General features: G+C 45.1%; 2 protein-coding genes across 6 annotated transcripts; both read left to right on the top strand.

Moving 5' to 3' along the window:
• The first annotated feature begins 187 nt into the window (after positions 1 to 187).
• On the top strand, positions 188 to 9,051 carry Liprin-alpha. Of its 5 annotated transcripts, NM_001273225.1 has the most exons (16): positions 188 to 369; positions 463 to 678; positions 1,112 to 1,381; positions 1,443 to 1,544; positions 2,061 to 2,414; positions 2,487 to 2,588; positions 2,658 to 2,825; positions 2,884 to 3,003; positions 3,479 to 3,619; positions 4,148 to 5,065; positions 5,163 to 5,788; positions 5,855 to 6,057; positions 6,112 to 6,219; positions 6,332 to 6,651; positions 6,708 to 6,824; positions 6,884 to 7,885. In NM_001273225.1, the coding sequence occupies exons 3-16, from the start codon at positions 1,133 to 1,135 to the stop codon at positions 6,971 to 6,973; spliced, it is 3,618 nt and encodes a 1,205-aa protein (NP_001260154.1). In that variant the 5' UTR covers positions 188 to 369; positions 463 to 678; positions 1,112 to 1,132; the 3' UTR covers positions 6,974 to 7,885. The 5 variants fall into 4 exon arrangements, with proteins under 5 accessions (NP_001260154.1, NP_001260153.1, NP_723208.1 ...); NM_135223.3 differs by lacking the exon at positions 463 to 678 and having other exon boundaries at positions 3,479 to 3,607; positions 6,884 to 7,630; NM_001273224.1 differs by lacking the exon at positions 3,479 to 3,619 and having other exon boundaries at positions 463 to 674; positions 6,884 to 9,051.
• Positions 9,052 to 9,150: 99 nt separating this feature from the next.
• TTLL3B (Tubulin tyrosine ligase-like 3B) lies at positions 9,151 to 12,434 on the top strand. Its single transcript, NM_135224.3, has 5 exons — positions 9,151 to 10,863; positions 10,936 to 11,744; positions 11,829 to 12,015; positions 12,069 to 12,185; positions 12,244 to 12,434. The coding sequence occupies exons 1-3, from the start codon at positions 9,534 to 9,536 to the stop codon at positions 11,958 to 11,960; spliced, it is 2,271 nt and encodes a 756-aa protein (NP_609068.2). The 5' UTR covers positions 9,151 to 9,533; the 3' UTR covers positions 11,961 to 12,015; positions 12,069 to 12,185; positions 12,244 to 12,434.
• The last annotated feature ends 18 nt before the right edge of the window (positions 12,435 to 12,452 follow it).

A 12,452-nucleotide genomic window follows, 5' to 3' on the forward strand; every position in this document is an offset into this window, starting at 1 on the left:
AATACTTGACGATAGGTCAAATGGCAACTCCTGATCGGCAATAATATTTGCATATAATTTAGCTTTGAACATAAATAGACTGCCACAAAAACTTTAAAACAACACATTTTACTTCTATATTTTTTGGACGAAATAGAACCACTGAAAAAATTCATGAAATGTAGTACATTTTGTAGTGAAGAACCAGGGTTGGTTTACGGATTTTAGCCGTTTTGCCATCTGGTAACACTGACCAGTTTCTCATCGTTAAAAAATCCATTTGGAATTCGGTTTATTTAATTAAAAGCAGCCGGGACACCTATGCGAAGGGCAAAAAGCGGCCAGAGTTGTTGTTGCTGCTGCTGCCCAGCCGCCGTGCGATCGATCGGGGTACGTGTTCCGGCGTAACGAGGAGTACGAGGCGATTTTCTCGCAGCCTCTTTTTTTTCACACGAACGCCGTCCCACTAAACCGAAATTTCAGGTGAAAAACTCATTGGAACGCATTTAAAAGCGGCGTAAGCTCGCACCTGCTGCTCGTTTAACCCTGTTTCGGGTATATGTGATTGCAAAATGCGACAGCGACACACCTAGGCACACAAAATATGCCAGTTATGCGAAAGAGAAAAAGTACTGTGCCTGTGTGCGTGCGCGTGTGAGTGTGTATGCCGTGCGTGTGCCCCCGCCTGCGACAGTGTGCGTATGTGTTGGTGTAGAAAACTTGTTATCAATGCGGCGCCTATGATAAGTCTCATTAGACATGTTTCTCCCACTATGCTGGGTATTTCAATTGGAATGGCTAGCGAACGTGTGTGTGTGTAGTAAAATATCCGGACTCCATAGAATGGACATTTTGTATGAATTAATTGAATTTACTTTATAAATTCAATTAACATAAAGAATTTGATTTTATGCAGAAGAAGCTACAGCATTAAGTATCTCCCATATGCGGAATCACAGACAAAAATTCAATCACGCCAATTCATTTATGATCAAGGATCAAATTCAAGAAACTTTAGAAAAACGCGTCTAGTTTTTGTGCTTCGGTAACAGCGATAGTGGTACAATCTCCGCACAAAATGTACCTACAGCCAAAATCCTGTAACCTTTATTCCCCTCTCTGTCTCGCACAGTCTGGCGGCCCCAACTAAATAATGTGGAACATGATGTGCGACGTAATGCCCACGATATCCGAGGATAGCATCTCGCAGCGCTCCTCGCAGTTTAGCGGGGAGGATGCCAACTTTGAGCAGCTGATGGTCTCCATGCTGGACGAGCGGGACAAGCTGATGGACAGCCTGAGGGAGGCGCAGGAGCGGCTTAACGAGACGGAGAACAAGCTGCGTGACGTCGAGAAGGAGCGGGACAGCCTGCAGCGACAGATTAACGCTAATCTGCCGCAAGTAAGTGGCCTCTGCATGCTGATACCGCAGTTTACCTAAAATCTTTTCCTGATCTTTCTAGGAGTTTGCCACCCTGACCAAGGAGCTGACGCAAGCGCGGGAGACCCTTTTGGAACGTGACGAGGAGATTGGGGAGCTCAAGGCGGAGAGGAATAATACCAGGGTAAGTGATTTTCGAAAATTTAGATCCTTGGTATTTCAATTACTGAGACAATTGAGTAATGGTTAGATCAGGTAGATCATGACAAGATTTGCTAGACTAATTTATTAATTTAGGTATTATAGCCATTGCTAAATTACATATCCCATTGTTATTCAAACAAGAAACAGTTGTAGGTACTTGCTTTTGCGAATTAGTCACATATACCGGGAACAATACAAAAGTTTACTCTGTCCGTCTTCATTTTTATTTCGAACATGGCTTGTCTATTTGTTTACTTATCAGTGACTATACAAACATTGTTACAGCCTTTTAAGAATTAGTTCTTTGTATTCACATCCGTCTTAAACCATAAAAAGTGAAGTAAACTGTATTTATAAGTCCTTTCCGCTTCATTGAATATCAAGAAAATCAGTTTTAATTAAATTTCTACGGTAATTTTACTTTTAAAGAGACAATTTAAACGTCGGTTACTGCGTGAAATAATATATTTTTAATGATCTAACTTGACTATTTCAGCTTCTCCTCGAACATCTGGAGTGCTTGGTGTCCCGCCACGAGCGTTCCCTGCGTATGACCGTTGTGAAGCGACAGGCTGCCGCCCAGAGCGGCGTCTCCAGCGAGGTGGAAGTGCTCAAGGCGCTAAAGTCGCTGTTCGAGCACCACAAGGCGCTGGACGAGAAGGTGCGCGAGCGGTTGCGGCTTTCCATCGAGAAGAACAACATGATGGAAGAGGAACTCAGCTCTGCCAAGGAGGAACTGGCCCAGTACAAGGCGGGCGTGGTGCCAGCTGGCGTGGGCAGTGGCAGCGGAGCAGGGAGTGCCGCAACCACCGCCGGTGGTGGGGGCGCCGAGAACGGGCTCAAAGAGAAGGTGCGTTCCACATTCGAAATGCAGTCAAGCATGTCCGGTTTAATATATCTCTTCTATTTTCCAATACCCTAGATGGCGGGCGTGGGCGGATCTGGTGGCGTTAATGGCGAGGCAAATGAGCTGAACGACTACGCAGCCAAAACCCACGAGCTGCAAACCATTATTGAGAAGCAGGTGAAGATTGCGGATCTGTTTCCAGTCTGCATATGGTGAACACTTTTTAAAACGCTCTTTCCTTGTCAGACCTCGGAACTTTCACAATGGCAGCGACGCGTTTCTGATTTGAACAACAAGATTAGTGAGCTTGAGGAGAACATGTCGCGAGTGCAAAAGGAACACTGCAAGGCCCAAGACCAGTGTGCCAAGCTGCAGCGGGATCTGCGCGAGAATGTTGCCCAGAAAGAGGATCAGGTGAGTGAATAATACTCACAGCATGGTTTCAGTTTTTTACTTATACGTTCATTTTTAGGAGGAGCGCATTACCACATTGGAAAAGCGATACCTGAATGCTCAGAGGGAGTCTACATCGTTGCATGATCTCAACGAGAAACTCGAGCAGGAACTACGGCATAAAGAGGCGCAGCTCAAGGTGGGTAAAACCAAGGAAATTACAGCTTATGGTTAAGGCAGGCATACATATCTTTACTTTTATTCATGAGGATCGATTTTTTTTTATTATATTTCGATAAGCGCACAGTCCATTTGTTCAAAAAAATCCATTGATTACTCATTACCTTACTGTAAAGTTATTTCCAATTGAATAGCAGATAAATTTTTCATGATCTTACAAGTCAAGCAATTATCGCTAGTATGCTAGAGTAATGAAATAAAATTAGCAGCGAAATCTAGTTCGTATAGCATCTGTGATATTTTGTAAAAAATCGATCCACTCTGTTTCTAATTGTGCCCTAGCCTGCTCTTTCATTAAGCTCCCCTTAAGCGTGACTAATCAATTGCATTTACATACGCAACTATTCCCCCCGACAACTAATCGAACAAACACCCGCCCCAAATACGAACCACAACCAATCCATGCCATATGATCAATGCCGAATCCGAATCAGCTGCACGAGGAGAAGATCGGGGCCATCGAGGAGAAGCTGGAGCTCTCCGAACAGAAGCTCGCCCAGCACGCCAAGCTGCAGCCCGACATGGAAGAGCAGCTAAAGGCACGCATGGAGGCATTGACTAAGGTAGGAAACAAGGTATGCACTCGAACTAATATGCGCGCCGGACAGGTTCCATATGACAAGTATCAACAACAAATATTATCCCTTACAACTTCTACTCTGTTTTGTGTAATGTTCTTATCTTTTGCGTATTTTCTGCCACAAGAAACCACCAACAACTTCAACAACAACTCAGTTTCTATGTACTATACCTACTATTTCTATCTTTGTACTGCACCAGAACTTTCTACTCTAACGCACCCGAAACCAAATCAAAATCAGACCTAACAATTCTCTCAGTATACCAATTACGAAGGTTTCCAATATCTCATATAATGTGGTTATATTTGGTAGATATCAATTCACGACATTATACATTGTCAGCATTTATTTCTTATGTTTTAATGTATTTGGATTGCAATGGGTACCTAAGTGTAGTTGGTATACAAGAGAATATACTCACTATTAGCTTTCATTACTAAAACCAGAACTAACATTTTCCTCCGCCACTGATTAAACCGTGTGGACAAGTTCATTAAACTCGCTGGCTGAAACCATTTGCAGGCTCAAGAAAGACACGGTTCTGCAGAAGACCGCATCCGGGGACTGGAGACGAACCTCGACGAGAAGACCAACGAGGTGGTAAGACTGAACCAGCGTCTGAAGATGAACGAGGAGCACAACCTACGGCTTTCCTCCACGGTGGATAAGCTGCTCTCGGAGTCAAACGAGCGTCTGCAAGTGCACCTGAAGGAGCGTATGCATGCGCTGGACGAGAAGAACGCCCTCACCCAGGAACTGGAAAAGGCGCGTAAGGTGGCCGAGGAGCTACACCACGAGAAGAGCGAAATCATGAAGGAGCTTTCGAAGACGCGCCTGGAGATCGAGAACTTTAAGCGGCAGCTGCTGCAGCAGGAGATCGCCTACAACATCCAGCAAACGGAGGCGCTCACGCGGAGCCTTTCGCCCAGTAGCGTAGTGGACCCCAGTGGCGCCTTCAGCCGGAGCAATTCGCACGCCAGCTTTGAGACGCACTCCCTGCGCCGCCAGAGCAAACAGCGACTGTCCGAGGAGAACGCCCTGGTCCGCTCCATGGCCGAGCAGGAATGGGAAAAACTGCAGCAGGCGGCGCATGCCCAGCAGCAGGCCTACGAGCTGGCCAGCGCTGCGGATTGCGATGACTCTGATGTCCTGTACGCAGCGGCCACCGACATGATGTCTCCTTCGGGACACACAGATGCCCAGACATTGGCCATGATGCTGCAGGAACAGTTGGACGCCATTAACAATGAGATTCGCCTGATCCAGGAGGAAAAGCAGTCAACAGAGGCGCGGGCCGAGGAGCTGGAGTCGCGTGTCGGCAGTCTGGAGCACGTAAACCTGCTGGCTCGCGGTCGCTCCATGGACAGGCAGAGTCCGCCAATGAGTGGCCGGAGCACGCCCAACAGTCCGCAGCGGGATTTCATGCAGAAGTATCACACGGTAAGTGGCTTACGATATTTAAGTTAAGGGGAATATCATAATCGAAAAAATTAAGAATAACATTAATGACGCTTTAAACTTTTGCCTTCATTAACAGCTCAACTTGCCCGTGCTGTCCAGCGATGCCTCTCGCGAAGAGCTCCACGGCGGCATGTCCACCACAGGTGATTCGAGTTCCGGCGGAGCGGCCTCTCCACTGACCGCCCGCTCTATGCGCCTGGAGCGTGTGGCCCAGGCCTTGGCCCACAGCCAGGAGGAGCTAAGGCGGCGTTCCATTGGCCTTAATCCCAATGCTTCAGTGGCGCCCAACCACACTGGCGGTCACATGCCCCTGAGCAGCCACAGTTACGGACTGTCGCCGCTTAGCTCTCGTTACGGCAGCCAGGAGTCACTGCGTCACTATAACACAATGGGATCTATGTCCATGCTGCAGACACCTACTTCGGGCGTATCCAGGGAAGCGGCAGCCGCTGCTGTCCAAAAGAAGAAGGGCATTAAGTCCTCGCTGGGTAGGTTCTTTAGCAAAAAGGAGAAGGTGAAGGGCGTGAAGGATACGCTGCCCGACGGCTCGCCCAGCATGATGTCCATTGGCAACCTGTCGATTGGACTGAGCGAGGTGGACTCCAACTATGATGCTATGAGCATGACTGGCGGAATGATGCCCCGCATTGCCAGCTCCCAGGGATCCAAAATAAGCAGCGTTGACTACGGCAGGCAGAAGAAGTGAGCACTTTATATACAATACCAACAATTTGAATGTGTATGATTACCATTTCATTTATTAACCAGGGAGCATGATTACCGCAATGACTTGCTGGGGGAGGCCATGAAGGCGGGCACACCGTTTGCCCTGTGGAATGGCCCCACCATAGTCGCCTGGTTGGAACTGTGGGTGGGCATGCCAGCCTGGTATGTTGCCGCCTGTCGAGCCAATGTCAAGTCCGGGGCCATCATGAGTGCGTTAAGCGATACGGAAATTCAGCGGGAAATTGGTATGAGTCTGATTCTTTCTATTGCTTTTGCTTGCTAACTTTTTTGTTCGACAGGCATCAGTAATCCCTTGCACAGGCTCAAACTTCGGCTGGCCATTCAGGAAATGGTTTCACTGACCTCTCCCTCGGCGCCACAAACCTCTCGCACCACTCTGGCATTTGGTAAGCTTTCATATAGTGTGTTAGTCGAGGCTTTTATTATTATTTATTTTGTATTGCATTTTTATAACATCCAGTATGTTAACTTGAATCCTATTAATCATCATTATTATAGGCGATATGAACCATGAGTGGATCGGTAACTATTGGTTGCCAGGTCTTGGCCTGCCCCAATATCGCACAACCTTCATGGAGTGTCTGGTGGATGCCCGGATGCTGGACCACCTCACCAAAAAGGACTTGCGTGGTCAGCTCAAAATGGTGGATAGTTTCCATCGCACCAGCCTACAGTACGGCATATCGATGCTCAAGCGCCTTAACTACGATCGCACGGAGTTGGAGCACAGGCGCAAGATGAGTGAAAACGGCCTGTGTGACGTACTAGTCTGGAGCAACGAGAGAGTTATCCGATGGGTTGGCAGCATCGGATTGAAGGTGAGTGTGTCAGCTTAGAAAATATCAAGGATAAATTTAACAACTCCATTTTAAAGGAATATGCTAATAACTTGCTCGAATCGGGAGTGCATGGAGGATTGATGGCCCTGGACGAGGGTTTCGATGCGAATGCCATGGGCTTGGCCCTTCAAATACCTACACAAAATGCTCAGGTGAGCCAACTAAACACCATTTCTTTGATTAAGTGAATAATTGTGATTTTTTCATTTAGGCTCGCCAAATACTTGACACGGAGTTTAATAATCTGCTGCAGATTGCCACAGATCGCAGGCCGGAGAATGAGCAGCGCAGTGCTTCCTGATGCAGCTACAGCCCGCCCACGTCCTCGGTGGATGAGTGAGCACCAGCCAAGGGGGGCAGGACGAAAAACAGACAACAAAGGCAACCTACAACAATAATAACGTAAAGACCAGGGGCAAAGTTTCCTAAACAGCAACAGCAACCGTAACGACAAGCTGAACTAGAAGAGATGAATGAAAATGCTAGCAAGCAACTAAGCCACAAAAAATCTAACAAGAAAGACGCAACGCAAGAGACTCCCCAGCATGATGCACGTCTAATCCACATATTTAATATATATAAATACACGCATAGTCACATAATCCATAACAAGACAATGTATACAAGACATAGCACATACTCTACATAGGGCATACGTAGTTGCATTGGCGCCAAGTCGCTGCCGCTGCCAGGCGTGTACAAGTTTTAGAAGCTAATCAGTTTTCGATTGTAAAATTATTATTGTATTTTTTTATATAGTGTAATTGGGCTTGCAATAGACTAACAGTATTTTGTTTTAGATGATGCAGAGGTGGAAAGAGATGACAGCGTGCTTCGAACCAAATTCGTAACCAAACTTGTTTGTTATATAATTTTTATGGCATTTGTACAGTTATTAATTTAATCCAATTTTAATTTCTTTAAAATTAAAACAACTAACATACGCTTTACATATGACATTATCGTGTTTCTGTTTAGATTTTTGTAGAAGGCAGAGACGGCGTACCAATTGAGTTTATAAACTGAACAACATGCACAACAATCAGGCATACATATATAGAGTATAACAGCTGCATATATATACGATTTATAAATTATAATGAATCATAAATCTAATAATTAAACATTATGAAGCATACGTGTAACTAACAACAAAGTATTAAATGTGAAGTAAACAAAAGAGGAAGGGAAGTTGTAGAAGTCGCAAGCGCCCATTGAAATCAACTATTTACATAATTACATATACGAGATCATTTAGTCGAAAAATCGAAAAAGCTTTAAAGGCGAACTAAACCTAAACCAAAACTCAACTCTTAACCTTTGCTTAAGCCCCGAATAAGAGAATTTCTTTGCTCATTGGCTGAAGGGAATTAGAATTTCAATAAAGAATTAATCTTAAAAATACTTTAAAGGATCTATTTACAAAATCTAAAAGCATATCCATTGTTTTTCAAAACAAATATACACACCCTTCATAAAATTCGTTTACGTGGTTACTTCAGTTCAGTTTCAAGAGCGGCCAGTTGAATTCTGAAACAATTTCTTCAATTTATGTGTAAGTCCCCCTCTAATACACTAACCTATTTAAGTTTTGCATGTACTTACTTTCCCTTTATACGTTAAAGCACACAAACTGCCACACAACAACACGTATAAAGCATCTGGAAAAGTTGGTTTTACAGTCTTTACGTACATTAAGTTTAAGTTTATACTTATGTGTACAAAAAACCAAAATTGCAACTAACGCTTGTCCTTAAGTTGAAATAGAGAAAAATCAAGAATCAGTAAAAATGAATACCATATGCTTAAATTAATTTATAAAACTAAAATATATATATATATTATAAAACACTAACAAGAGGAAAATACTTAATAAAATTATTTCAACTGTATTAGCAAATTAAAAAAGAATTACAAACGTGTAAGGAAACTTATAAAAGCTCTTAAAACTGAAAACTTATTTATGAATGTAACTGTAGCATTATCTAAGTAAAAGCGAGAGTAAAGCAAATATTTATGATGTGTAACCTTAATTGACTAACTAAATCCACAATATGTATGTTGATTTGAACAAGGATTGGTTTAATTGTTGACTTTTGTTGAGAATTCCACAAAAGGAAGTTTATAAATGAGCGTAACTAAACTAAATGATGCATAACCTAAATATAAAATTGATTACCATACACTTATGTAAATATATTTATACAATATTGTGAACATGAAAATTGAATGCAATACAAGCAAATTAGGCAAAAATTCCGGTTAGGAGTTTTTTATATGTACCATATATATTTGAAAGAAAAAAGAAAACCCAGCAAACCACGAAAACAAATGATGAAAATATAACTACAAATTAAAATTTATTACAAAAAAAGCAACCAGACGAGTGTGTGTTTTCTGTAAAATTCGCTTTCCACTTTTTTGCTATGTCTTTTGAAAATTTGAACTAAACTCAGTTAAATCTGATTTGTTACTGTGTCAGCAGCAGTAAGCTTTGATTTAAATGCGTTAATTTTAATTTCCCATTCGGCTTCCACTACTTTTTTGGTTTAAAAAAAATTTGCTTTTCTATGCGAAGAAATGCTTTTTAAGTCAATCGAGACTTTTCGTTAGTACATGCGATACTGTTAGAAACTGTTTGGCTCCTGCTTCAAAATTCCACGTTAATTGTACGAAGCAACCGGCTGCATTGGTAACTAGACCACCCATCCACCCACCAATAAAGCACCCTTTTCGGGAGAAGGGGCAAGGTCACTGGACACGGCCACTCCCAGGACACGGATACTGTTAGGCATACGCAGACGCAGTAGGACATTCATCCACGGAGTTAGCGGAGGAGATTAGGAGCAGTAGCCAGCAGTATGACCACGCAGAACACCACGCCGGCAGGATTCACCGGAAATCGAAACCGCTACTACAACCCCGTCTCAAAGATCCAGTCGCTCATTCACAACCTGGACGCGGAGCTGGTGCAGCTGTGCAAGCAGTGCTCCGTGCAGAAGCCGCTGACTAGCCTCAATAACAGCACCAGCCTTGGCAGCCACTTCTCGAATTTCGGAGCGCTTGGTGGTGGCAGTGGGTCCAAAACCATGGGCGGCAGCAGCAGCATGGGTAGCAACAACTTCTCTCCCGACAGCATTGGCAATCTTTTGGCCCGTGTCCGTGCATCAACTCCGTTGCCCAGGACCGTGACCAGCTCGCCCACGGCGCCGGAAGCACAAAAGCGTCAGATGCGCAATGTCTACCGCACCCGTGTGATCGATGCGTACCGTAATCGGCGGATCTTCACCGTATACGGCAACTACCACACGGTTAGACGGGCTCTAATGCGAAGGGGCTGGCTGGAGAAACTGCCGGCCTCGCGGCATGCCAAGCTGCAGAGCATGTCCGAGGATGCCCTGCTGGAGCACGCCCGGCGGGGCAACGACTACGAGGCGGTGGTCATATCCAAGATGATCAACCATTTCCCAGCCTTCTTCATCTGGCAGGGCAAGGGGCAGCGCGACCTATGCGCCGAGGTAAGACCCTTCCGGAATCGTGTGCGCCGCAGCCAGTTCCTGGACTTCTCCACCAAGGTGGGTCTGGTGGGCTGCGCCGAACAGGAGCGCTGGTATCGCGAGGACGGTGTCTGCGGCATGAGCTATCCGCGCTTCTATCGCCTGGGCGGTAACAATCTGGAGGAGCGTATGGCCTTCATAGAGGACTACCAGCAGACGCAGGCCCGCTCCCTGCTGCTCTATGTAAGGGAGCACCAGCCGGCAGAGCTGATCAGCGAGAACGGCACCATATTCAGCACCACTCTGGACTTTGCGCTCGGCAAGGTCAAGAAGATGGTGCGCCACGCGGAGCACTACTCCTTGGACGATGCTCGCATCAAGCCGCCGACTCCGGCGGAGATCGTTGAGAATCAGACCTTTATGGTGCAGTCCACCGATGTGCTCAAGTCCAATGCTAAGTTCAAGGTCAGCGAGAAGGTGATGGCAGAGTACGCCCGTCTAGCGGGCCTGTATCTCGACCAGATCGAGTCCCTTCGTCCGGACTACCGTTGGGATGGCAGCCGCAACCTGTGGATTCTCAAGCCCGGATACCAGTCGCGCGGCATCGGCATTGTAATCCGCAGCTCCCTGGACGACATTCTGCAGTGGACCTCCAACAATCAGAACAAGAAATACATTGTCCAGAAGTACATAGGTGAGTTCGATTAGTATCTAGTGGAGAAATCCTTTGATCCTTTGACAAATTTTCATCAACATTTCCGCTCAGAGCGACCCCTGCTGATTTACCGCACCAAGTTCGACATCCGGCAGTACATGCTGCTGACCATCACGGACACTAAGGTGAGCATATGGACGTATCGCGACTGCTACCTGCGCTTCAGCTCGCAGGAGTTCACCATGGACGATCTGCGGGAGTCCATCCACCTGACCAATAATTCGGTGCAGAAGCGGTACAAGAACAAGACCAACCGGGATTCGCGGCTGCCCAAGAATAACATGTGGTCACTGGATCAGTTCAAGAACTACCTACGCATAATGGGTGCTCCGGACGGATCGTGGTCGAAGACGTACAACGGATTCAAGCAGAACCTGGTGGCTGTGGTGATGGCCAGTCTGGACGAGACGGAGTTGTTGCAGAACGCCTTCGAGCTGTACGGTTGCGACTTCATGCTCGACGAGCACTACAATCCCATTCTGATCGAGATCAACTCGACGCCGGATTTGTCGCCATCCACGGAGATCACGGCCAGGATATGTCCGATGGTTCTGAAGGATTGCATCCGCGTGGTGGTGGATCTGCCCAAGAACCCCACCGCTGCCACCGGACTCTTCGAGCTCGCCTTCGAGGTGAACTACAGCATAAACAAGGGAGCGGATGGCAAGCCGCTGGAACTGAATGGCAAACAGATGACCCTGTTCGAAAATATGCCCAGAATGCGGAACAGCCCCAGGACGCGGCTCCTGCGCAAGATTCTGAACAATGTGAAGACATCAACTACCAAGAAGGTCGAAAAGGTCGTGGAGGCTCCAGCTAAAAATGTGAAGAATCCCACTGCCAAGATCACCAAGAAAAAGGTATGGTACAAAAATAGTTAACAATTCTGGAAAAAATCAATTTTAGAGCTGAATACTTAACGAATTTATTTAAAATATTTTTAGAAACTATCTGCGTCAGCTGGAAGCTCGACGGCAGCCTCGGCTCAGCCATCAACGCAGAATTTGACAACCAAGTTGATACTAAATCCAGCAACTCGGGAAAATCTTGCACTGCAATATACTGCTCCAAAGTAAATTGGCTAAATTTAACTTCTTTTTGTGCGGAATGGAAACCACTTTTTTTTGGACAGTAGGTACTCCTAAGCATATTCATAAAATACTATGAAATATTTTCTTTTTAAGATCCAATGACACAGAAAACAATAATATGCATAGATTGTACAGAACTGTATTAGTAATAAATATGTGTAAGGAAAGAAAGCCCAGCTGGATAGGTTTGCATCCTACGAAAACAAAAGAGTAAGTTTAATTCATTATTATATTAAATTTAAGTAATATTAAAATAACACCGTTTCAGATTCCGAGGATCAATGTTCTTGGCGCCAGTGGAGATCAATAAAAAATACATATAAAGTAACACATAAATAAAATATACAGTCAGGACCATTAATTGCCAAATCGATTTAAATTTATTAAATAGATATAACAATTTTAGAATACAATAACTTGCGCAGATTTTCATAACAATTTTTGCAATAAATTCGTCTTAAAAACAATTCTGTATAA

The sequence above is a fragment of the Drosophila melanogaster genome, chromosome 2L (assembly GCF_000001215.4).
Source record: "Drosophila melanogaster chromosome 2L".
Taxonomy (NCBI): Eukaryota; Metazoa; Arthropoda; class Insecta; order Diptera; family Drosophilidae; genus Drosophila; species Drosophila melanogaster.